Raw genomic sequence first — 27,411 nt, forward strand, 5'->3', positions numbered from 1 at the left:
TCTTGAATATAGAAATCGAACAACACAGACGAATTTTTTGTTTAAGTTTATAAATAACGCATTTTTGTATTTCAAATCTTGAAAGGAACATCATAAGAGTGCTTGAGGTTTATGAAACAGCAATGTTATGTCAATCTTAGTGCTGTATTTCGAGTAATTTTTTTTCTGTAATATAATTTTTTCTTGATTTCAATTTCATGAACTATGGTTTTGAATTACAATAATTTTTAGTTTTCTTAGGGAAATTTTTGCGGAAGAGTAAGGTAGAGATAACGTTTCAGTTATACGGTTTTTCATTTATACGACGCTTTGACCCGACTGTTCGGCGACGTGCTTAAAAACCTCGTTTATACGACGCGACGAATAAACGAGGTTCAATTGTATGGGGCTTGAGCCCCCCCAACATTTTCAATAACTTTACGCCCTTGTCCATCATTGACGAGGAAATTCTGGCATGTTCTGATGAAGTATTCCTCGAGATACTTCATCAGAACATACTTCTAATTCCAAATTCTTACTCTTTCACCATTGTTTAAAATTCCTAAGGGGTGAGCATTTCTGTCATAATATAGTTTCTGCTTTCTTTGCTTTTCTTTCAAAAGGTGGGTCACATTCTTGTTTAACTAAGTTTTGAGCAATTCTTCTGAAATGGGTAATTTTGTTTTCAGCCGACGATTAAACATTAATTGAGCGGGAGATAAGTTCACATCAGGAAAAGGCGTGTTCTGATATTCCATTAAACTAACCAAAATCTTCTCTTCATCGCCAATGACGTTCAACAAAATTGCGATTTTAACCTCATCAGGCTTCTCAATCTTCTCTGAAGCAAGCATGAAATTCGCGAACTTTTGTTTCCATTTCACCCATTGATCAGACAGAGCTGAATATCAACTCTCCAGGTGGCTTAAATGTGTCTATTGATTCAACTTTTAACTTCTAGAACACAACAGTTTCCCAGCAGCACCACACATCTAAGAAGCAATAAGAGTGGGGCCTATCTCAAATCATCTTAGAAAGCTCTTCTTTCCTGACACCATGTTATGTACCTATGTTGTCCATCATCTGACCCTTGACCTCTTTAGCCTTTATAATGGGCTATATCCATACATGAATCATACTTACACACGCCCTAGGTCTCTTGGTAGCTCACTGACATGGTTCCTTGCTTTATACCTCTTTTGATCATTTACATGTTTACACATGATCTATGTCATTTTTTTGGTCATTCACATGCTTGCACACGCTCTAAGTCACTCTTTTTCCCACTCACGTGGTTGCAAAGTCTCAACATCTCTTTGGTCACTCATTGACCTAGTCACTTCCTGTCACGGTACAGGCAGATTTAGGGTCACAAATTCTGCTGACCTTCTCCAATTCAACTAATTTTCTTGGCTATTCATTCCTCAAATTTGCCTCCCTGGGCTAAGGCCCCTGTAAAAATGCTACTGTTTGCATTTGGTCAAGTGCCTAATGCGCGAAACCAATTGAAATCGTCATACTTGACACAAAAAACACTTTTCCATAGAAGGAAACACTCCCAACTTACGAGGTAACAGCCTTATATTCTATACCAGTGCAGAGGCGGACCCATATCTACTCTCCTCACTACCAGTTTTCGAAATTTCTACTTACAAAACACAATCTGGCCATAATTCCCCTCAAACCAAATTCATATTTGTCACTTCCTGCTAAGCATTGCATTGAGCTATGTTTTGTTTGAGCTAGGACTTTGTTTTCATAAATCAGTGAGTATTCATTCTCGTCAGAAATGACTGCAAAAAAATCTCTGATGTAAAGCTTCTCAAAGTTTGAAATGACGTGTAATCCATGAACTGGATAAGAGAAGTTATTAGTATTGGGAGGAAATAACTTAAAAAAAACACTCATATGGGACCATAGATTTATTAATTTCTCTATTGTTCCATTGGATTTATTTTTTCCGGCTTTTGCATGCTCGTAAACACAGGTGGAATAGGGTCGGTTGAGGTCTCAGGCGCAGAAGATAATACGTTAGGCCCCCATAAATTAAAAAGTGTAGCCCACGGCACGCTCCATGTGATCGCATACAGTTAAATCTGTTTCTATATTATACATATATCGAATTTACGCAAACCGAGAACTATTGTTTAATCAGTCCCTTACATGCTGGCACACTTTCTCGGTCACTCCTACATTCAGAAACTGTTACTTTTTTGGTTACTTACTGACGTAGTCACCCGCTCTTGTTGTTTACCAATAATTTATTGTCCGTCGCTCTCTAGGTAACCCTTTTGAACATTCACAGAGGGGTTCTTTGCTTTATTGGTCACTCACATGCTTGCAAATCCTATAGTTCACTCGTTTGGTCATTCATTGACTTATTGTCCCACTCTCTAAGCACACCTATGGTTTTACTGCTTGTGGGTAAAAAAACTTTTAACCGCGCTTCTTTCTTTCTCTCTCATATTCTAGTAATGTTATTTACCACTCATTCCTCAAATTTACCGCCTCGGGCTACAGCGCCCCCCCCCCTCCCCTGATAAGTATGCATCTTCAGAACCATAAACTCAAAGTAAGAGATTACGTTTGGATAGGAAGATACACTGCTCAAAACAAGTAGGGGAGCAAGCAAAAAAGTGAAGAAAACCGTGCGAGACAGCCACGTATTGGCATACAATGGATAGTACACGCGTATCAATGCGCAATACAGAAAAAAGACGTAAAAAAATTTGGAATTAAGCTTTAATTCTTTGAAAATATGGAAAAAACATGAAAAGATGATTTAGGGCAACTATTTGGTTACATGTAAACAGTAAAAAAAAGTACTGTTTAAACATGATGCATGAGTTTTAATAGGGCGTGTGGTCTCCTCGAACAACTAAGACTGCTGCACACCTGTTTGCCATGGATGCGATGAGGTTATCGATCAGACTTTGGGGGAATACTGTTCCACTCCTTAAGAAGCGCAATCTGCAAGTCTCGGACAATAACAGGCGGCCTTGGTCGCACAGCAATGCGTCGTCGATTCAGGTCAGGAGAGCACGCTGGCCATTCCATACGCTTTATTGTTTCAGCTTCAAGCATGTTCTCCACCAGACGAGCTCTATGCGGTCGGGCATTATCATCCTGGAAAACAAAGGAATCTCCAATGGCTCCAGCGTAAGGGATGACATGAGGTCGCAGTATCTCGTCTGCATACCTTCGGACCGTCAAAGTGCCATTCCGAATGATATGCAGGTCCGTACTTCCGCCTATGCTGATTCCACCCCATACCATCCAACCAGCTCGTCTGTATAAAGCGGGGTTATTTCGAGTGCCCCTGTCCCTCCATACCAGAACACGTCGAGTGTCACACTCCAGACTGAATCGGGACTCGTCTGTAAACAGCACTTGGCTCCAATCATGTTGCTCCCAATCTCGATGTTCAGCAGCCCATCTTCTTCGGGCCGCACGGTGGCGTGGGGTCAACGGAAGGCAGACCATTGGCCTACGTGCATAGAGCCCTCCCTCATGAAGCCGATTACATACTGTTTGGCTGGACATCCTTCGTCTTGTTGCCAAGAGCAACAGTCTTTGCAGCTGCGTAGCATTCTCTGTTCTGTTTCGACGGGCTGTTAACCGTATATACCGGTCATCAGTTGCTGTAGTGCCGCGTGGCCGACCTTGCCCTGGTCGACGTCTAACATTTCCTGTTTCTTGGAATCGATTCCACAGCCTTGCAACAACACTTCTGGTGACTCCAACAGCGTCCGCGACACTACGTTGTGTTTGCCCGGATTCCAGTCTGCCTATAACACGCCATGCCATGGATTCCGGTAAATCACGTTGTTGAGACATCAAGTCACCTTGTCTCAAAAAAAAAATACTGCGCAATCGAATTTCACAGTTACGGCAGTAAAACAGACGTTTCTGCAACATCCCGATTTCTGCCCTTATCTCCTTTTTCTGGTTTTTGACGTCATGAACTTTGATTTGCATATGAAGTTTTCTTCTTCCGTTTCCTGCTAGGCTTTAAATTATGGATGATTCATTTTATGTTACTTATCGGTATACATCTTTGCGTAATTTTGTTAAAACCATGTGCTCCCGTAATTGTTTTGAGCAGTGTAGTTTTCTTTTGTGCATTCTGGCGGCAGTTTCCAGATCCCTTAATTGTTCATTAACATAATAAAACTTACAGGATAAATACAGATAACAAAAATACAACACAATTTGCTTAAAAAAAAACCAGTGATAATCCCCTCCCCAACAACACAGAAGAGAAAAGTTTCACTAAATAAACACATTTTATTTCTCAACTTGTTTTTTTTTTTATCTTGCGCTCTGTTTTCTTGAAAATATTTACATAATTCAATTACATTAATTCCCTAAAAAAAAATGAAACCACGAAAGAATGACACAAAAACCCACAAAAAAAAGAAAACATTCCTTCATTTCTCTAACTTATAATCAAAAGAGAGAAAGGGGGGAAGGCAAAAAACCTCTTCCCGTCTACAGGAAGAGTGTTTCAAAGGTAAACGAACAAGAGAAGAAAAAAAAATTGATTTTCTCTTCGATTAGAAAAATAGTAATCGTAAAATAAAAAAAAAATAATCGACTTTTCCTGAATTTCTATACGATTTTTTTTCCTTCTTTCCCTTGGGTATATATATATATATTAATCACAACAAATAGTGTCTTGTGATAGTGTTCTGCATCATAATCGAGAAAAAAACATGTAAATAAGATGTATTTTTAATTTTAATGTTATGCTTCTTGTTGCATGATAATGATGGCACGATATATCGATTAACATATGATTAACACTGTATTGAATAACTTAACAGGAAAACTTGTGCCAAGATATTTAACAAAGTTGTATGGATAATATTCTTCAGCTGAAAACGAGATAATAAAGCTGGGATGAAAAATCAATAATGTTGCACAATTTGCATTAAGCTGAGAAGTCTATTGTGGGAAATTAATCATATTATACAGTGAGGAACAAGATTAAAGTGCTGTAGTGAAAAATCATTTACATGGTACACTCTAGAGTGAGATTAGAGGTCGATTGTGAAAAACAGGGCAAAAAATTATACAAATACTATGAAAGAAAGACTTTCTGGACGTTAGTGGTGGAGACAATTTTTTTTTTTCCCAAAGTTCACCTTGACATTAATGTCTAAAAATTCTTTCTTTGATTTGTAAGTAAGAAAAATATATTTCTCTACTGTTGCCATGTAGGGCGTATTTGCTGAAGTTCAAGGGAGTCTGCAGTGTCTCCACTCAGCGCATCCTGCTACTATACGTGTTTAGTCTGTAAATAGTCTATTCATACTCTGCATTTTTTTGTGAGCATTTTAGTGAAAATTTCTTTTGAATGCATTGAAAATCTACAAAGTTATGATATATTTTCATAAATAATATTGCTTGAATGGTTAGCCTTCGAGACGTCATTTGTGGGATTAGAAAACTTTTTTTCTCAAAAAGTTTTTGAGACATGTACATGAAATTTTACATGGTAAACAAGGATGGTAGAAGTAATAAACAAAAATTAACAATTGGAATCTGGGACAATGGGCGGCATTTCAGTATCTAGTTGAATGATTTGAAATTGGAGCGATCCAGTCTTATTTTGATGAATTTTGTGTTTTGAGCCGGAATAAATATAATAACGATCAAAAAACCATTATTTTTTTCTCCAGTATTTTATTTCATACATTTAGGAGAAATTTAAAATAAAAGTTGTTTTGGTAACTGCTGTGCCTCTGGTCTAAAAATATGTTAGAAAAATAGTATTTTTTCTAACGAAAAATTTCACAAAAACAAAGTTTACATAATTTTTTAACATGTAAATCTCAAATGTATATGTATGAATTATTTTTATTCATATTATATATGTTTTTGTGACGACTTTAGTGAAAATTTCACTTGAATATATTGAAAATTGAAAAAGTAATGATTAATTTTCTCAAACAATACTGCTTAAAAATTGAGCCTCAAAAAAGTTATCTGCATCAGTTTTTGATAAATTTCAACATATTTTTTTTTCTCAAAGTTTTAGAGATATTCAAATAATATTTCACACGGTTAGTAAAGAGGTAAAAGCAACAAATAAAAAAAATCATTGAAATCAGACTATGGGTGTCATGGCTGGGTGATTTGACATAGAATGACCCAGGAATGGAAATAGAACTTAGTTGAGAGAAACCGGGCAAAGTTGTATAAATACTGTACAGATGAGAATACGATTATAAATATGTAGCTAAAAATCCATGAGTGATACAGCTGAGAATGAGATAAGACATCTGCATCAAGAAACAAATTGCGTAAATGAGAAACAAGATCAGAAATTTCACAAAATTATATTAACAGTTCTGTACAGCTAGGAATGAGATTGCAGAGCTGTAACAACAAATCAATAGTGCTGTATAGTTGGAAATGACCTAAAAAGTCTACAGTGAGAAATTAACCATGCTATCCATAACAGCAAAGAACAAGGCTAAAAACCTACAGCGAAAAATCAATTGTGTCATACACTCAAGAATGAGAATAGAAATCTACCAAAGAATATTGGACGAAGTTGAATGGATAATGTCATACAGATGAGAAAGATTATAAATATTTAATCAGTATGTTATATGACGAGAACGGAGATTAGAAATCCCTGCTGAAGTCGATTCAATCCTGTTTTACAGTGACGAAGGAGTATCAAAAAATTGTCTAGGTCTTGTTATCTTAATTATACACATTTCGATCTCATGATTTGATTTCAATAAATGCTGATTACACTCAAAAACATTAGTTCTAAAAGAATATAACGACATACTTATATGATGCAAAACACTGTCACGATATATTTTTTCTTTTGTCCAAATATCTATGTTTGTATATATATAATATCTGGATATACATACTATATAATATTTACAAAGTCTCATCGCAGAGGGGAAAAACTTACACTTCTCCACTCATTTATAGACACGCTGTAATTCCAAAATACATGGGCTCGAGGGTGGATGTAAAGACATGGGGGAAAAGGAGCGAGAACTTCTCGATACATTTCAGAAAAATATATGATGCACAAAAATACATATTTTCAAATTTCCAACGCATGTTAGCATCACCGATAAAAAAACCGGCAATTTCTTAGATTAATTACATCATCAACAACTTCGGAGCTTCGAGTATAAGTAATTTTTCTCACACATATACATATATTCATGTTGTACAATACAATTTCAAGCGCGGAAGTATATGAGCATTAAGCAAATATAGCGGATTAAAAAAAAAAGAAAAGCAAAACAGAACACTGCTAGAATTAATTGTATTTATCATTGAGAAGTAAAAGAAAGAATTTGCCATAATGCATAAAAGCACAACATCAAGATTACAGGTCGGTCATTCAACTGCATCAAAAGAAAAATGAAGCAAGCAAGCACAGAGGGATTCGTCATATGATCATCACTGTATAAATTTTCCAAGCCAGAGACAGAAAATAGTTGTACAATATCTATCACACGAGTTACGGGATATGTTTCAACAACGATCATTAATATGCATTCCAATATTGGGACGGATACCACAGGTAGTAGAGTTCGAGACTAACGACCGAACAAACGTGTGAGAGTTCTAATGTCTAAAGAAAATAAGAGTTAATCTGTTCTGAATGAATTTCAAATCTGATTGTCCCTACTAAAACGAAATAAAAAAATTAATAAAACAGATTTCATAGAATTGGATGCAATGGTTTCAGGGTTCAAAAGTTCTCGACTACAGAAGAGCAGATCCAATGTCAGGAGACACCATGAAAATCACATGATTTCTGTTCCTCTCACTATTTATTTAAACAAAATCGGGAGGTGGAGTGACAAAAGCATGCTATGCCTCAGGTTACCACGAAAAATGTTCTTTCTATAGTTGCAGCCCTCATTTAAAGGCATCTTAAGCCATCCTCTCAAAGAGGGAATTGAACGTCTTAGAATTCGATTGCCCTTCAGTCGATGTTCTCTCAGGACTTCTCTAACAGCTTGAATTTCCAAGAACACTAGGAATACTGCAAACTCAACTGGAATGGCTGGACAATATAGACACTTGGATCACACTATTTCAAGATAGATGCAGGAACAAATAATCAACAAGTCGACAACACCACACACAATGTGGATATAGCCTTCACTGAATCCAACCATGTCCACACAGAAGCCCCCAAGTCACATTCTGGAGCAAGAGCAAGGTCTTCATAGCTGTCAAGGCAAGTTAGCATCCCAAAGAAAGCTGGTTAGATGAAGGAAGATCGACACCCAGCAGGGCCAGATCTTGAATCCTGCAAACTGCGGCTTCAGAAGGTGCGAATTTTTTAGGGCATCAATTGAAGGGGAGGGATGTTTTTTAATCACAAAAATGTTATTCGCTCACACTTGAAAAATGTCCAAAAGTGGTCCTGACACAGAGTTTCCTGCAGCTAGAAGTGTGGCCCCTGGAGAAAAGAGAGGATGCATCCAAACCTAACCATGTAAAAATATGCGTTTCTGGAATGGTTCCGAAACATTTGGAAATCAAACTAAAGTCGCAGAACTCAAAACAACACATGTACATCATAGAAAATATTCAACTGATTCGCCGTGTAACAGCGATTTGAAAAATTTCGGAAACGTAAAACAGACTTTAAAAAAAAAATCAATACACTAAATGGCAATCAATCATCCTAAAAAAGATAAGAAAAGGCACAAAAGTCACTGGGGAAGGTTTTCTCGAATACACTAGGACAAATACGCAAACAACGAGAACAAGAAGTATATATATGTATAATATCGGGCAAAAATGTGTATGGCAACGATATGAACACAGAAAGCAAAAAAAAGACAACTCCGTACATTAACCATAACAAGTTCATTACGCATACAATTTTTCTCTGCACGAACGATCAGAAAAAAATGAGGGGGAAGAGAGAAATTTAAAAAAAAAAGTTACTTTCAAAAAATATTCAATTGTAAATATATCGTATGTATATATATATTCTTTTCATTTATATATCCTATAGATTCTTCTAAACGTTATCGAAACGCAGAGTCCGCTTTTTTTTTTGTTTCAAGCCTCGAATGTCTTTTTTTTATATATGTGCGGGGAAAAGAAAAACGTAACACATGCCCGATGAAGTTTTCCTCTTTCTTCAAAAAAGAAAATGTGGTCGAAATGTGGAATGTAAAAAAAAAAAAGTAAAATTAATTTACATTCGATTAACATTGATGTGAGAGTCCTTGCACACGGCGCAGTTCTGGTGATATAATTACTCTTACTACAGAGATACAAGACTGAATTCAGTTCTTTGTGACACAACCTGCTTCTTGGTATATAATGGCGATTCTTTTTATTTCTCCTTCTCTTTATTTGTGTTTCGCTTTTATTGCACCTTTAAGAGCCATCCCTGTGGAGAAAATTAAAAAAAAAAATCAGAAACAGGACTATAAAAAAAAAACAATTCGGTCATTGGTAGACAAAATTGTTGGATCTGAATTGGCAACATCAATATTGAATACAAAAACTTTTCATATACTCGGCAAATGCAAAAGATAACAGAAAAGTCCATATCCAGTGTTATGTTCATTAAAGAGCAGAGGCGAGTTTAACAGCAGGAGCACCATGCAGGTGCCCTAACTTCTGAAGGGCCCCGAAAAACCCAAACTTTATACTTTTTCTAATTTAAGGGGGACCCCCAATTTTCTCTCTTGTGCCTGGGGCCTCGACTGACTAAAATACGCTTCAGTTAAGGAGGCTTTATATTATGAAGGGTGAAACATTGTAATAATATTTTTGCTGTTCTGTCCAGCAGCATCATCACAGAAACTGGAAAATTTTTGTGTACAGCGAAACCTCCCAAAATGATCACTAAAGGTAATCAAAATGTGGCTGCTATTGGGACGTGGCCGTTTAAATTCTGAAGAAAAAAAACCAATAAAAATTTACAAACAATGTAGAACATAAAATGTTAATCCATTCTGTAATTGATTACCATAATTATACACGGTGGTAACTACCGATAATTACATACGTGATTGCTTGTAAAAAACTAATACGGAAAAGTGTCTGCCAAATTCACCAACCGTACATCAAACATATAACCTGGCATTTTTGGAAATGCTAAAAATATATTAACCCCCACACAGAAATCCAGAAAATGGGACAGATATCAAAACAAGTTTTTTCCCCTCAAACTTTTCAGGAGAGAGAATAAACTTTTTTTCAAGTCAATCAGAATATGTTCTTTGTATCTCACACCACCAGTTTTACAGCAGCGGTTATAGATAAGCGTGTTTTAGCCATTTTGCTTTGTTTTTCGGAGTCTAATTAGATAGACTAATAGAATTAGATAGATTAGTTATTTTTATTTATTTATTTTTGTGGTTATAATTTCTAATTTGATGGCATTCAGCGTACAATATTCTTGTATACTGAGTTACCCTTAAAAATTTTTGAGACTGATGAAGTTATTTTTCAAATAATGCAATTCCGCTCTAATAACTACCATAAAACTAAACATTTGTAAGTAGGTTAAAATAGCCAAATTTTAAGCCAAAAAAAAAAAATTATGTTCACAAAATGGTAATGGCTTTATGGTTTTAGGGCATATTGGGGTTGCTTATTTAGAAACTGGTATTGGTTTTGCCGAATCGGCCCCAGTTTTTGAGTCTGCAGCCACTAATTTTTGCATGAAAATTTTTCTTATCAACTTTTTATTTAATTTCTTATTTTATTCAACACATTCAGTGATCTTTATGTATTAAGTTTATTCATGATTTACATTTCACACAGTTTCAATGTGATTTGTAGGCTGCTTGTGGCTTCAGCAGATCCAGAGCTTGCTGTTGGAAGAAGTGATATTAGAAAATAATAAATAAAATGAGTTATACACTGAATAGGGTGACCATATATCCTTTATTTTATCCTGTATTTTCCAGAACAGTCCTGATTTTTTTCTGTTTTTTAGTCAAAGTTTCCTAGAATTTGTTATTTAATCAAAAACGTTTATACAGGTAATTTTCAATGGATTGATTGGAAAAAATATATGCAATATTATCATATAAAAGTTTCAAAAATTTAATGAATTATCACGATTTTGCTTGTGGGGGAGGGGGTGATCACCAGATCTGCACCTGGCTTATGGTATTACCATTGAAATTCAACTCTCAGTTAATTCCAAAAACCAGAACCGATCTCATAAAACCAGTGTTGGATTCGGAATCAGTGCCGAGTAGTGTAATCAATAGAAAAAAACCAAAATTATTTTTAATAGGTCAATTCATAACATAAGAAGTTTAATTAAAAGTTTCCGATTGAATTGTTATTATTTTAGTGTTTCTATCAGTCACACATTCACCACGCTATAATGTTTACGTCCTTCATTGAAGCTTTTTATGCGTAACAGTTTCAATGAAAGCTCAAAAAGATCCAAAGTAGTATTGTCGTTTTATTGGTCAAATTTAATCTGATTAAAACGACAACGTAAAATAATGGTCGTGCAGTAAACACGTATGCACTGCATGCACCTTCCCTCAAAAAATTTGACTTGATAATGAAAGTAAATAAATTGCTACATTTTGGCAAAAAAATGTTAATTTGGCTAAAAAAATTTCAAACAGATCTCATTTGGCTATACAAATCTGGTGATAAATTTGCAACACTGTAGACGAAGCTAAAATTTAAGCTATACGTAATAAATAGTTATAATATCACATTACATAGAGAGAAAAACTGCTAATCGTGAAGGAAGAAGGCAGAAATTGGCTTCTAATAAGATTGAATATTTCGATTAATTTTCAAGAAGTGACAACCCGCTGCTGGCGGAGAGTTAGTTCAAAGTTTGGCACATAACTGACTGTTAGAAAAATGACACGTCACAAAATTCCAAAACCTTTTAACTCACTTAATATTAGTTTCCACAAGAAAGCACATGTGAAATTATTGGGCAGTCAATAATTACCACCCTTAATAATTAATTGTATTAAAATACTAGGGTGACCAAGCCTTCCTAGTATTTCAAGTAGATTTTTAGTGGGGGGAGCCCAGACTGGATTCATCACGGGGTTCTGCTACTGCAATTTTTTCAATGTTAAAGCAACAAGAAAACGACGATGAGATTCATCAAAGGCCCCTCGAAATGAAACCTGCCAACTTACTTCCCCATGAAGGTATCTGTCTGATGCTCCACCCTGGGTACCCAGACCCTGTGCGTTAGGAGAGAGCATTGGCAATATACACATATCTCTCTGTACATACACATATCTCTCTGTACATACACATAACTTGGTTCCAGTGGGTCAAATGGTTCCCGATATATCCAGGAGTTTAATCATTTGATCATTTTTGTCGCACCACGGCCATTTTCTGCACACACGGGCTAATTAGACCCCGGGACCTACAATTTATTGCCAATTTTAAATGTGCAACCTTGTTTTTTATATTCACCGAGAGGTTGGTGCGCTAAACCCTCAATGTGGGACTCCCTGTGCTAGTAATCTTTTTCTGTGGTCATATCGCGGCCTCTGTTGCACCAGTGTCAGAAAAGTTTCTGATAAGGATGAATCAGGTATCGAACTCGAGAAGACATTTCTAAACATACTTTGGTACTTTAGGTGAGTATGTTATTGATCTGGGCTACCGTGCCCTTCAGTGGTTTAATGAAAACTTGATCCAAAATCATAACTGATTTCACATGGAAACTGAGTTTATGATTTTATATTATAGAGAAGATATGTTTGTATCAATAATATTTTAATAATCGATCAATCTACAACACTGCTTTGACATCCTAAAATTTAGGTTTTCAGTGCTGAGGTAGAACACAACAGAGACGACTTGGAGAAAAAAACTGATACAGACCAACTCCAAATAGTTATTTGTTTCCAACCATGATCAGCTAGACAATACATGCTCAACCCATTGCGCACGGCCAAAATGTTGGGTCAATCTTAAACCTAACTTCGTAAGTATGAACTAAGTGGCACATTACCAGATCCCTTAAATGATCTGTGATACAGTTTCACATCACTTAAGTGGAGTGCGATCACTTCAGTGATCCAAACCAATTTATAGATTACTCATGTGAAGTGGGACACATTTACAAATCACTTGAGTCAACTGTGGAGTAGTTAAAGATCTTTTAAGTGGCCTGCGGCACTATTATAGAGAGAGATCACTTAAAAAACGATAATTTTTCCTCCCCACTGAATTCAATACACCAATCTATCATTTCTACCCAGGGAAAAAAAAATCTTTTTTTCATCTGTATGGTTTGGAGGAGGGGGAAATTCTGTTGAAAATTATTTTTCTCATAGCATAATGTGTGCAGAAAATGACTGTGGTGTGAGAAAAATGATCAACTCGTCACATATGTGTATTTTTTTCAAATCTATGTCTAAAGTGGCCATTGTTTGGTGGGGGTTATCTGTTATGTTAAGTCTATGGGACGTGTTCTGTTCAAACAGTGTGGCCGTTGTTTGGAGGTGCCTGTTATAGAAGGTTTACTGCATATGCATGAATATTACAATATTCAGTATACTGTTACAAGTCATGACTATGAGTGGCCAGACAATAAAATGTGTGACTCGATAGTGAATTTTTTAGAAAATTATCAGTCATATCCAATCGTGTATGTAATTAAAGGAGCATAAAACAAGTGTGAGTGGCAAACAAGTGCATGCGGGTCCTCAGCAGAAACATGGGTATATTTATTAGAGTCGTAATCTTAGATAGACAAATGATACATGGTAGATTAATGACAGTAAAAAAACTTGACATAATAAGACGGAAAGGAAACTAACCCCATTTGTCTAAGTGTGAGTTTCTCCATGAGGTCTTGCAACCTATGTGTACTCACGGAAGGCAACAAGCGATGGAATACTTCTTTGACAAAAAGATTGCTGATCCCAGGATATGAGCGCTCTGCGATATCGAAAGCGTTACGCATCTCTTCTATCACATCCGGCCTCTGAACACCGCTGATTTGGTCGCCGCCGCTCTTCGTGTTGTTTTTGTGCTTTTTCTTAAGCTATGAAAGAGGAAAAACAGACATTAGAGAAAAACATAGATTCTCACAGTCTTGAGACTACAAACGTAGAGGTAGAACACTCATTATCAAATTAAATCTATTAATAATTTCGAAGAAAATCATACAGACAAGACATCAACAAATCAAGAACTTAACCAGGCTTGAAAAATTAGACAGCTGCTATATTATTTGATTCAAGGTGAGAAATACAGTCGACGCTCGTAATAATGGTATAAAACATTGTTGCAACCGTTCTTTTTTTTCACAGACAGCAGCACTATACTATTAGAAATAGAAAGTAGTTTTACTTTTAATTTTACACGTGCACTGATACTCTCAATGGCTCTTTGTTTGCTGCGTGATCAAGATAGTTTTTTGCCAGAAGCAAAGAATTTTTATGATTGAACAATATTTTTAAACTTATCCGTTTCAAGCCGTTATTGAGGCATTTAAAAATGAATTCCCAAATGTTTTTGTGCCCAATAAGACAACAATCTTCCGAATGGTGTACCGTTTCCGAGAAACTGGAAATGCCGAAGATAGGAAGTGAAGAGAACGTCTGTCTCTACTGAACCAGCATGAAATGCGTGAACTAAAGGGCAGAATGGTGAACTCGCCTTCAAATTGATGTAAGAAAAATCATATCTTTCATTGATGAAAATCGTATTGATAATTTTGATTCTGTGTTCTATACAGATCAAAGCCGCTTGTAAGTTAAGCGTACCCACTCAATGTTAAAGAAAGGCCGCGGAATTGATGGCAGCGCCATCTGAAGTTTGATGGGTCAAACTTGCCGATTGATCACGTGGCTCCCACGCTTCTCTTCCCCCCTTCCCTTGATCGCGTTATTCCGATTTCAACTTTGATTTATTTTTCAGTCTATTGCTACGGAACCTAAAAATCTTAATTCCCACTAAAGCGGACATTTTTTACTTCTTTATAGGAGACGTACTTGTGCCTAAAAGTATAAATCACTCAGTAACAATAACAATGTTATCGACACTTCAACAGCTAAATCTATACTTGTGAACATCTGTCTTCGTGTCATTTTACACCCATCAAATGCACGCGGACTTATTCAATAACTATAATTTTAGTTGGCCCTCAGAAGGCCCGTTTTTATAATTTTAAAGATGAACAATTTGCCAAAATAACCACGAGCAATAGCTAACCAACCTAACCGAGAGTCTTCACATGAGTAAGTAAACAAAATGGCACCGTGATGGGGAAATGCATTATGGGAAATGACTTTCCTACCCGATGCTAGCAGCCAATCACAGGCCAGCAGGCACCCATCTAAACAGAGAGGGCGCTGATGCCGTTTGGCTACCAGTTTAACGATAGGACTGTTTACGCTTACTCTTAATGCAGCTTTGATACAGATAGAGCCTGATTCCATCTAACAGGTTATGTTAATAGAACAAAAGGAATTTTCTGCACTGAAAATCTGTACATCTATCATGAAAGACTGCATTTGATCGAAATCGGTGAGCAATTTCATGCAGTGGATCAAATTTTTTTTGTTGAAGAAACAAAAAAACTGTATAGCAAATTGTACAGGGATATTATTTTAAATTTAACACACTGTTGGATGAAAATGAACGTTTTTGCTTTTTGGGAATAAAGCGACTTGCCATACAAGAAAATGACATTTCATGAATTTTTCAAAGATCCCCTCATTTCAAAAGGGGTTGTGGCCCCCAAGATCACTGGATCTGTCATCTTCCTTCCAATTTTGATCTTGTTGGGAAACCACACAGGATCAAAATCAGTACAGGAATAATCCCCATTCCATTGATGAACAAAAAAAAGATCATCCAACCAGAGATCAAAAAGGTGTGCTCACCCTGAGAAAAGTGGCCAAGTATATTGTGCCAAATCGAAATCAACAATAACGGAAGCAACGCCACATGGCATCTGAATCCGTGGAAAAATCAATCTCTTCTTGCTGTTAGTATACTTATATGGAAGTGATGCCTTTGTAGGTTAACTTGTCTATTATCTTGAAGAAATGTTCTCCCAATGGTAGATAAAGCATTTGGTGAACTAGTTTGTAGGATATTTTGAGATCTGCAGCGATTCTACACCATTCCAGTCAATGCAAACAAAGAAATTGAAGCCTCTTGCAATAAGACCATCTGCTCATGCCAGCTGTTCGATTGGTAAAAAACCTCTGTGGCTTTTCAAGGAGCTTTATGTCCTCAATTTTGTAAGGGCTCCATACTTGTGAGCAGAACTCTAGAGTCAGGCGAACGTACACACAGAAAGAATATGACAATGTATGCACATCACACTTGCAGTATGCTGTACGTAACATGTATGAAATTCTGTTAGCTTTGAAGACACTGCCATAATAATGATCAGCAAAATCCAGGATGTGGCTCATTGCAATACTTAAATCCATGCAAGTATCTAATTGCTGTAATGTTTCATTACAGAGTTGATAATATTCAGGATCGGTATGCCTACCTAAATGCATTGATCCACTTTTTGATGTTGGAAGAGGGAGTTTATACTGACAACACCACTCTGTACTTGCATTCATGAAAAAAGCTCATATTTTGAACACGTGGCGACATTTTGAAACAAACTTTGTTTTTGTATCTATAAACATTGTTTCATTCAAACTAATATAGTTCCTTGGTTTATTTCTTGACATTTTAAAAATAAAATATTCTAGAACGAGTTACTTGACTTTTGTATCACCCTGTACCATTACGTATGGCCTTATGTTATACTGTGTGGTGCATAAGGAGATGTTTTTGTAACAAAAACAAGAAAATTACACATATGTGCATCAGGAGCTATAAAATTTATTTAAAAAACCAAGTTTTTTCTCTGCTGCTTACCTACATTTAAACATTAAAAAAAACTTACAAAAATCAAGATTTAACAGTGAAAAAATCAACTTTCGGTCATTTTGACTAGTATCAGTCTTTCTAGGTAGGACGAACTGTTGGTCCTAGAGTGTTAAGAAACACTCAATCTAATGTATACAATTTTTTTTGTAGCTGATATGCTGAAGAATTTCTTAGGAGATAAAATACTAATTACAATCCTACCCTTAACTTGGGCTTTCCAGCTTGAGCATTTCATGAACCGCTCTCACAAATATCAGGGGATATTCTCAGTTTTTGAAAAAGACTTTTATTTGCATATATATGAATTCACATCATCCTCCTCCTGCCCTTCCCCTTTTTTAGCCATTTTTGACCCCCCCCCCCTTGTCAGCAAAATTTCGTCATCAGCTCTGCCCCTCTGAATCCTAACACATATTGGTGGGATCAAACATGTACATGGGGGGGGGGGGGCGCATAGGGGTCTCTCTCTCTCTCTCTCTCTTGCCCCCTCCCACGAACAAAAATTTATTTTTTGAATGCAAAAAAATAATTTCTTAAAATTGAAATTTCGGAAGAAAATACCTTTACATGTTGTTACAATCAATTTCTGTTAATTTCAATGCTATTTGAAGGCTATGAACTCAAAATTTATCTTTAATAAATTCGTTGTGACCCATCTTTTAAGCCATATAATGATAAATCGCATAAAGGCCCTTGGCCCACGGACCAAATATGGCCCTGGGGGTTATCTGGTGTGGCCAGCTCTCTTCAAACCTAATTTTGTAAAAATGAACTAAGTGGCACATTAACAGATCGCTTAAGTGTCCCATGGTCAGGGTTGGTAAAAAAACCGGTTTTTTTGAAAAAAACCAAAAAACCGGGTTTTTTTGGTTTAAACCAGGTTTTTTTGGTTTAAATAGTATTAACATTAAAAACAATGAAATTTCTGAAAAATCATTCAAACTTCCAATAATTAACTGAAATAAACTGTTTATTAATATAATTATCACTATTCCCAAGCTAATTAATCAATAAATATTTATTACATTTTAACAAAAACCAACTTTTGCAATTTAATTATTTTTTGCTTAACTCAATGGATTACTTTGTGTTTGAAAATTCTTTTAATGTTATTATTAATCATATAATATATAAAGGTTTTTCTCCAGTTACTTTCAGTATGCTTAATCAGGAAGCTATTTTGCAAAAAGTAATAAAAATTAGGTGAATATAATGTATTTAATGAATCATAAATAATGCAGATTAATTAGCAATGATTTACGATATACAGGGTGATTATAACTAAGGTTCTGATTTCAAAACACTGTAAAAAAAGAATGATTGTCAGAATGACTTGAAAATTGACATGAATATTCCTGAAAAAATTCAATTTTATTTGATAAAGGGGAAAAAATACTTAAAAATGTAAAATTAATGACATCATCCAACATAGTCAGTCATGGCAGAATGATACCTTAATTATAGCATTTCATGATTTCATAATGCATGGGAACATCACAAAAAATGAATAAATTGAACAAATAACTACAACTTACTTAAGAAATGTTAAATATGTTGTCCACCGCGTGTTCTGGCTATGAGGCTGAAAGCACAAATATTCTTGTTCAACAGCAGAATCGGAGTATGCCATGGTCATAATGTGGATGTGCTTGCAATTCAGCTTTATTAAACCAAACCCCCCCCCCCCCCGTTAATATTCCTGAGGAACTTCTAACATATAGGGAATGTGCTGGAGATTGCAATTCACCAAAGTTTGCAATCCAACCACTGTTTATAACATTTTGAGGTACCCCCCACAGCCAGAAGTTGCAAGGGTTAAGGTGCATCCTTTCAAAATGGGTCTTCAGCAGCTGCTTTGCTGGTATTGCAATGTGCATCTTGATAGAAGTTCTATCCACACACTGATGCTGTGGAAGTGTCGAAATGATGTGGTTGCACAAAATAGATTATACTGTTGGCCAAGTACAGCATCATTTACTTGCACAATTTGCACTTTTTCTTTTGTGAAAGAAACGTCCATTGCTTCAGGAGTATCCATACAAATTTTCAAGTCATTCTGATCAATACTTATTGTATAGTTTTGGAATCAAAACTAATTATAATCACCCTGTATATAGCTGATTATTTTTCTTAAATCTGTTACTACTATACAGTAGAACCTTGATTAACTGGGCTTAACAGTGTGTGTGTGAAAGTATAAAAAAAACAACTATTGAATATTAAGACTGGGAGATATACAGTAAGAGATGTGCTACTTCTGATGGGAAAGAAAATGAAAATGTATGTGAGGTAATGTAACAACTAGTACACTAGTCTTTGTCCTTTAAGGACAGCTGGTGTGTTTATTGGATTATAGGACCACCTGCCCCTAACATGATGGTGTCACTACTGTAGCTGCTTCTTTTGTGAAGGGAAAAAGAAACCCTGTGAGGTAATACACCACTACATTTAGATGTGTGATGAATTTGCTAAAGATAGAGCATCAGAATGTAGCCAAAGGTTAAAAAATGTTGTAAGAATGAGAAATTTTGGCTTTTATATATAACTTTAAATAACTAAGATACTTTAAATGAAAAATATATATATATTCTGGCCTCTTTTATGAGACTTTTTGAAAAAAACCACTTATAAAATCTTATGTCATTTAAAGATATACCATCAGAATGTACCCCAAGGATATAAAATGTGGTAAAAATGAAGCATTTTGGCTAATAATGAACCAATATGATATTTTTCAAGGAAAATAATGATATTTAGGCAACTTTTATTTGATTTTTTGAAAAAAACCACTTGGTTAAAACCAACGTGGTTTAAACCAAACAACCCTGCCCATGGTACAATTCCAGAACATTTAAGCGGCCCGTGACACATTTAGCGATCCCTTGAGTGGCATGTGATGTAGTTTTAGAGCACTTAAGTGGTTCCAAGTGTGGTTCTGCATCACTCAGGTTACCCGCGGCACATTCTCAGATTATTTAAGTAATCCGCGCTCTGTAGGGCACTTATCAATAGTGGAGGGGGGGAATTTTATTCCAAGTGCCCACAAACTATCAAAAGGTTTTTCTCGTTTTTGGCGCACCGAGTAAGATGCTATTAAAAATATTTCATAAAGGGTGGTTGATGACGTAAGCATTATCCACCCCCCCCCCTTCTCATCAAAAGTCAGCAAATCAAAAACCCCATCGATGATGATGTAATACTTGAATGGCCCCTTACCCCAGACAACGCAAATTTCCTAACAAGCCTTTAATTCTACCACACAATCGATATAAACTTTTCGTCCATCTCAATATATCCACCCTAAAGGGTTTCATTTGAACACTATTAACCAAATATGTTAGTATGCATTGAATAAACAGCATACAGATATAACAAGCTTATAACACCTAAATGTTTGGCAGCACAGCTACTTACGCACCTCTGACATAATTGGGTCGATGACTGTTGAAAGACAAGACGACTTTATGGGAGCCACCTTCAGACCAGCTGTAGGAGACTTTATGGGTTCCTTATCCCTATGTTCAGCAGGGACATGTCCTCGCTTCTCAACTTGGTCAGATCTTTCGTAGTTGTTATCTCCCCTGTGACCGAGGATCTCACGGTGCTTCTGCTCGAATTCTTGCTTGGCATCCTTGTCGATGTCTCTCCTGCTTGACTGTGGCGGTGGTGGAGGAGCTCCCATGCTTATCGGCCGAGTCTTTCCAAGTCAAAAAAAAAAAAACAAAGATGGTGAATTATATCTAAAAGATACAGTTGTTGTATAAGATATTGAAGGGGAAACAAAATGAGTTAATACCGATGATTGTCGACTTTCATGATGGAACTCTTTCGAAGGGAAATCCCGTGAATACGGGGTGTTCTCTTTTGGTGATGTTGGAGACACCTGTCCAGACATTAAAGATTCTCCGTTTTGCTGGTGCTTCGTCGGAGATGAGGCCAACTTGCTTACCTTCACTGGCATGACATTGTTTTCGATGTCCAGAGAAGTGTTTGACAGTGGAGGAAAGTCCTTGACCGGTGCCGTTGTCGTAGTGGTAGCAGTGCTACCTTTCACCGTTCCCAGATCCCAGCGCCAGCTTTTCCACGTGTCATTCACTTTCGATTCGTCACTGGAATAAAAATGTACAACTTTAATCCAATCCATAACACTAATTGACTGCACATAATACATATGTAAACTGTACACCCTTCCTGATCTATCAAGACACAGTACATAACATATCAATAACCCCCCGGTGTAAAGGTCGGAAGTAACCAAACATTCAGTTCATATATACATGTACTCATATTATTCATGTTCATATTATATTCATATATTCAGTTAAGTACATTATTGCGTAACTCTTATTCTATCTCGCCGATAATCAGCCGCAGCCGATCCTATTGTTGCTATCTGGAAATACTGATATTCAAATGTGAAAATATGTAAATGATTTTGATGACATCTTTGAATATTGTTGTACACATACAGATCATGACTGAAGCTACTCTTGCATTTACTTCTTGTGTTTACTACCGTTCCTGCATTGCATTTGGCAGGAAATTTCTCTAAAACGAATCTTAATACTTAATAGTCTGTGCTGCGGCACATTTTTAATTATAAACTAAAATCGTGTTTGGGCTTATTGCAGAGACATGGTTATAGTCAAACAAAGATGTGGCAATCAGATTGTGATATAATGCTGTTACAGCTCTTATGCTGTAACATCCACACCCTATCACAATGTTTGAAGGATTCACCAATTTCACTGACTGAGGAAATGTGTCTTTTAAAAAAAATTCTGGCAAGCATATTTGACGGGCTTGTGAACTAGAGATGTATGGTTCCGGAATTCTGAGATATATTTTGAAATTATTAATGAACTCCATTCATTGATCTCTGTGACCAGTGGCGTATTTACAGGGAGACTAAGCAGGTTATATCCCAAGGCGGCAAATTTATGTAATGAGGGGCTAATAGAATTAGTAGAATGGGAGAAGGGCAGCAAAATTTGTATAACCACAAATAAATCCTACTATGCTTAGGCAGCAAGGGACTAAGCTGATAAGTGACCAAAAGAGTCACATCTAGAGATAGCACATTTAGACAAGCATGTGAATGAGCAAAAGTAGCACTTAGAGTTTGCAAGCATGTGAGTAGTGATTTAGAGCATCAGCCAGAATGGGAATGACGACCAAACAAATGATCTACAGAGTAAGTGACCAAGCCAATGAGTGACTTAGAGAGTGTTCAAGCATGTTTTGATTGGCCAAAACAGTGTTCAAGCATGTTTTGATTGGCCAAAACAGTGTGCAAGCATACGAACAACTAAGAGTGACTTTACAGACACAGGTGAACTTGCAGGAGTGAGGGAGGGGGGAGCAAGCGGGTTATAGCACAGCATGGTGAATCTGAGGAAAGAGTAGTCAAGAAAATTAGACTAGAGAATGGGAGAAGGGCAGTAAAACCATAAATGCGTGTCTGTGACTCACCTTAACTTGTAAAGTTTATTACGATTTTTGAAAGTTATATTAAGCCTGAAATTAGTGCTAATTCAAATGAATTATGATAGAAAAGTTAATTTGTTATTCATTTTGTCGTTTGAAATATAGAATCCGGGGTGCAAACCAGTCTGGTATGAGTACAAATAAACAACTCCCATCAATGATAGCAGTTTCAAAATTTTTAGTGTGAAGACAACCAAACTCACGAGTCAGATGCTTCAGAATCGCTGTCGCTCTGTCCACCGCCAGCAGCTTTCCACCTTTTGTACTTTTCAATCAAGTCAATAAGATAAGAGTTCTTTTTGGCTTTTCTGATGAACGGGAACTTCAGCAGTTCTTTTGCCGTTGGCCGCTGAAGTAGTTAAAAATGTACATGTATAGAAATTACAAAGGAACACATAATTTAAGACTCGTAAAAAAAACCACGAGCTCGAATCAATGAGAAATTACCATTACTCACATTTTCGGGATCTTTGTTAAGGCAGGCTTCGACGAACTCCTTGAACTGCTTACTGTAGCTCCCGGTCAACTGAGGTGGGTTATTCTTAGGGATTAGAAACAGGACCCTCATTGGATGCAGGTCTGAGTTGGGTGGTTCACCTTTTGCCAATTCAATGGCCGTTATCCCAAGGCTCCAAATGTCTGCCTATATGATACAAAAATGATAAAAAAAAACCCACATTCATGCATGTACGTTAAGCGAGATTTGAATTAGAAACCTCTCATCTCAATTAACATGTAAATGAACACTTTGATCAATCGCAAACTATAGCATTACAAGTTGGCCTCTGTTAAAAACTCCATATTCAGTCACTGGCTCCCATATTTTTTTTATATTTCTATGAATAGTAGTTAACTGTAATTTATTACTGTTCTGCAAGTAGAGGGCTGTGGGCCACCACACGGATCAAGTCTTATTTATTTCACAATAGGCCTAACCATACAGTGTTGACTCTGACCAAGTCTTCAATGTTGATATTTAATTGTTACCATATTTGGAGCCTTGTAAGATTTTTTTACAATGCTCCCCTACGTGATATGCATATTACTATATTATCTTTCAACACTGATTTGTCACAGTGGTCCTGTGTGACTAGGAAATTTCCTATATATATTGCTGCATGCATGCTGTGATTTCTCACTCAATTCTATGGAGATGGGGAATTAGAGTTTGTCATATACAGTAAAACCTCCTCCAATGGCCACATTTTGTTGGAACCGAACGTGTCCCATAGACTTAACATTACAGGTAACCTCTGAACAACAATTTCTAAACAACGACCACTTTGGACATGTAGCAAAAACAAAAATGAATATTGCTTTTCAAGAGAGTTTCTCCCTTCCCTCGAACTTTATGGAGGGAAAATTATGTATAGCTTCTTTTCCTAGATTCAAATACTAGATGGGTAGGTATATTGAATGCCGTAGACATGGAAAAACAGCTATTTAAGAGCTTTAAAAGCACTGCAGGTAACTTTAGTGATCTGAAAATGTTCACCAAACCACTTAATTGGAGTGGGAATGTATTCGTGGGTCACTTAAGTGACCTTGAACAGCACCCCAGGTCACTTAAGTGATCTGTACATGTATTGTGGGTCATACTTATGAAATTAGGTTTGAGATCACGGGAGATCCCAAACATATGTGAGGAAGCTTAACCGAATATTCAAGACATTGTGTACATATAACTGACCTTCCTTACTGAGACAAATTTACTTTTTCTGACGAAAACGCAAAACTATTCGTTAAACCTTGAAGTTTGGGAATTTTAGACCTTCCGGTTTTAATGTTTTAGATGTTTTTGTGTAGGCTATACCTTTCTTTATGATAAAGAGTTGATACTGATGTGTTTCCATGGTTTAAAAAAATATTTTTTCTGGTGTGTTTTCTTTGGGTGATTTAAACACAGATGCCAAAGTCGCCCTGTTTCCATGGTAATTTTGCACAAATGCTGTTTTTTATTATTTTAATGTATAAAATGTTCACGTAAGTTGTAACGTTTCTACAGATTGTGAAACTACAGATCAGGATTAATGTTTTATAATGGTTTTAAAAGGCATTTTTGTACATTATTAGTTAATAAAGCAGTTGAAAGCAGAACAAAAAGTGGCAAAGTCGTCCCTGGTTAATGGTACATAGCTTATAAATTCATACACGGTATAATGACAAACAGCAAAAGTTGCATTTACCTTGGAATCATAGGCAGATTGTTTGATGACCTCGGGTGCCATCCAGAAAGGCGTCCCGACGAACGTGTTCCTTTTGCTTGTCGTGTTGGTCAACTGACCGGCAACACCAAAATCGGCCAGCTTCACATCACCCATTTCTGATAATAGCACATTGGCAGCTGCAAAAAGAACAAAAAATTATACAGATCAATCCAAAAAAAACCACGTGTGTGTATAGGTATCTGTTGCTGTCCCAAATTCTGTTCATTTTATGCTGAACTTTTGAAAGGTTAATTTTGAAAATCGCAACATGTGAAATTTTGACTGGAATTTGCTTCTATAGAGTCTGCAAATTAGAGACAAGACATAGTTAGAATAACAAAATCAATTCATTTGAAGGTGCCTACACAAAAAATATTCATGTTTAGGTTCTTCAAGGGAATAAATAAATGAATGTGTGTGTGTGTGTGTGCCTTTTTACCCTTCGCTTTTTTTCCCTCCCTTTCCATCCCACACACACAAATTGGTTGCGATATTACCATTGACTTCCACCATAAAAGAATCGGCAGGCTCAGCATGAATCTCTGATGTACCTACAACAATCGATTCCCCACAAAACATTTCCACTTTCTGAATGTTAAGGGGAAATTCGGTAATTTAAAATCAAACTGTTACTGTCAATTGTACTCTTGAAGCAAGTTATGAAATTTCTTTACTGAAAGCTAAATGCGGAGAAAATCATACCATAAGGGGAAGATTTAATTGAACCATCAATACACCATAATTTCTGAAAACTGTTCTGGAAAAAGATGACAAAAAATATGAAGGCCACGCTGCTCAGTAATAACACCACTATGAGCACAGAAAAACAGACGAAATGAATGAAGACATTGAAACAACTGGTTGAGAAGTTTAAAACAAGAAAATTTTCAATACAAACGGATGAATCCACTCTGAGAGATAGTGATGCGGTATTGCTCACTTATGTATGATATACTGAGGAAAGTGAATTTGAAGAGGAAATGTTACTCTGTGAATCACTAGAGAGCATGACTACTACCATTGACATACAGTAAAACCCCCCCTCTTAATGTCACCCTTCAGATGCAGTCATCTCTGTTTTACAGCCAAATAAAAATAAAAACTCTGCGAAAAGCCTATTTAAATAATATTTTTCGAATTTCTGCGTAACGGTCACAATCAGATACAGTCACAGACACCAACTTCATCATTTGTTTTATTGGCCTAAAACACCTGTAAGGACACCAATTCCTGCCATTTTGGTTCAAATTATGCTCACTAGATGGCAGCACAAGTTCCAATATTTGATTAACTTTTTGGTTACCTTTTGAATAAAATTTTGGCTCAAAATTTGTAATTATTGGCAATTGTGATGTTAGTTTTTCTGGCTGTGCTCGTATATTTAAACATCATGATTTGACAAATATAAAATGGCCAGCTCTAGTAATCGCCTCTCATCTTTCAAACCAAGCACAACTAGGGTCTATATAGTGGCGGCTTGTGGTCGAATATTTTTGGGGAGATGGCCATCTTAAGAGAATAATGGGCCTGGTGATTTTTCTGTGGCCCTATCTGGAAAATTCTTGAAAATTTCAATCAGTTCTCATTTTTATGAGCGAGGCCCCTGAGCCAAGCCTGGGTGGGTCCATGCATTATGACAGCACTGTGGGGGGGGGGGGCGCAGATTTCTAAAATATATATTTCAAATATATTGCTACCTATCGATGATAATATGTTAGCAAGACATGCAGGGCCGTAACTAGGATTTTTGCAACCCAGGGCAAAACACGATTTTGCCGCCCCCACCAATTTAAAATTCAATAATTTTATATAATAGTGTTCTTTGTTTCCCCCCAAAACTTCCTGCCCCCTAAATTTTTCAACCAGGGCAATTGCCCTTGCTGCACCACCTCCTAGTTCTGGCCCTGAGTACATGTACTATTTACAATTAGTAAAGTATTCACTGAATTGAAAACTTTTATTTTTGTTAATCAAACTATTTTTCACATTATCTGTATACCTATGCAATACAAATCTATCAACGCAGCATTTATGTAAAAAAAACACAGTGAGCTTAAGCGATACCTTAAAGTTCAGAAACATTTAAGTTTGGCAGTTGCCATCAGCAATGGTTTTTGCAAATTGTGAAAATTCGAACTCTTCTTTCAATATCAGGGGACCGTGCCCAGCCAAAATTTAGGCCCATTTTTCAAACCCTTCACAAAATTCTGGATCTGCAAAATAGACCCTTCACAAAATTTTGGACCTGAAAAATGAACCTTCACAAAATACAAATTAATGAAATCATAAATTTGGAATTTCATTTCTTTGGTGTAAGTTAACTAGATCACTTCGCTTCCAGCAAAATTCCTCAACAATCACTTTCTGAACGTTTACTTTGGTTACCATGGTTCCCTAGCAATGCATTTCAGACGTGTTTTATGCCTTTACAATGGTTTGTCACTTCTCTAATCCTGTTAGCATATGTATATGTATAATAGTTTATGCTTTTATAATGGTTGGCCACATTTTCAATACTCCCAGTAATGAGGCGTTTTGAATAGACGTCATAATCATGATCAGCATCACTTTGAGGGTCAGGAAAAGGGTGATCCTCATAGAAACCAGTGTTAAAATCGCCAATTTTACTGTAGAAATGCAAAAATTTTGTGGTTTTCTGTCACATCAATAATTTAAAAAATTGTACTGAATTGTCAATTTTTGAAATGTTGAGTTCGCTTAGAGATATACAAATCCCAGGAGATTAAATATGAGTAAATATCTAGGCCTACTTTTGAGTTAGATATCCAGGCAATAACATTAATTTTAACTTTTTGTTTATATCTTCTCAAGCATGGAAATTAAGTTCTCC

The 27,411-nt window shown here is 36.3% G+C and overlaps 1 protein-coding gene across 2 annotated transcripts in view; it reads right to left on the bottom strand.

Moving 5' to 3' along the window:
• Positions 1–4,246: 4,246 nt before the first annotated feature.
• The window catches only part of LOC149067952 (serine/threonine-protein kinase 26-like), an 81,827-nt gene continuing 58,662 nt past the window's right edge, over positions 4,247–27,411 (bottom strand). For both annotated transcript variants that reach the window (XM_089252316.1, XM_089252315.1), the window contains 7 exons: positions 24,540–24,697; positions 22,811–22,996; positions 22,557–22,702; positions 20,663–20,975; positions 20,285–20,563; positions 13,779–14,005; positions 4,247–9,385 (listed from right to left, as the gene is read on the bottom strand). In XM_089252316.1, the coding sequence (XP_089108442.1) occupies positions 9,373–9,385; positions 13,779–14,005; positions 20,285–20,563; positions 20,663–20,975; positions 22,557–22,702; positions 22,811–22,996; positions 24,540–24,697 (1,322 nt within the window). In that variant the 3' untranslated portion in view covers positions 4,247–9,372. The remainder of the gene's footprint in view (positions 9,386–13,778; positions 14,006–20,284; positions 20,564–20,662; positions 20,976–22,556; positions 22,703–22,810; positions 22,997–24,539; positions 24,698–27,411) is intronic.

The sequence above is a fragment of the Pholcus phalangioides genome, unplaced genomic scaffold (assembly GCF_987345545.1).
Source record: "Pholcus phalangioides strain wild (caught in Gottingen) unplaced genomic scaffold, Ppha-v1.0 ptg000028l_1, whole genome shotgun sequence".
In the NCBI taxonomy this organism is placed as follows: domain Eukaryota; kingdom Metazoa; phylum Arthropoda; class Arachnida; order Araneae; family Pholcidae; genus Pholcus; species Pholcus phalangioides.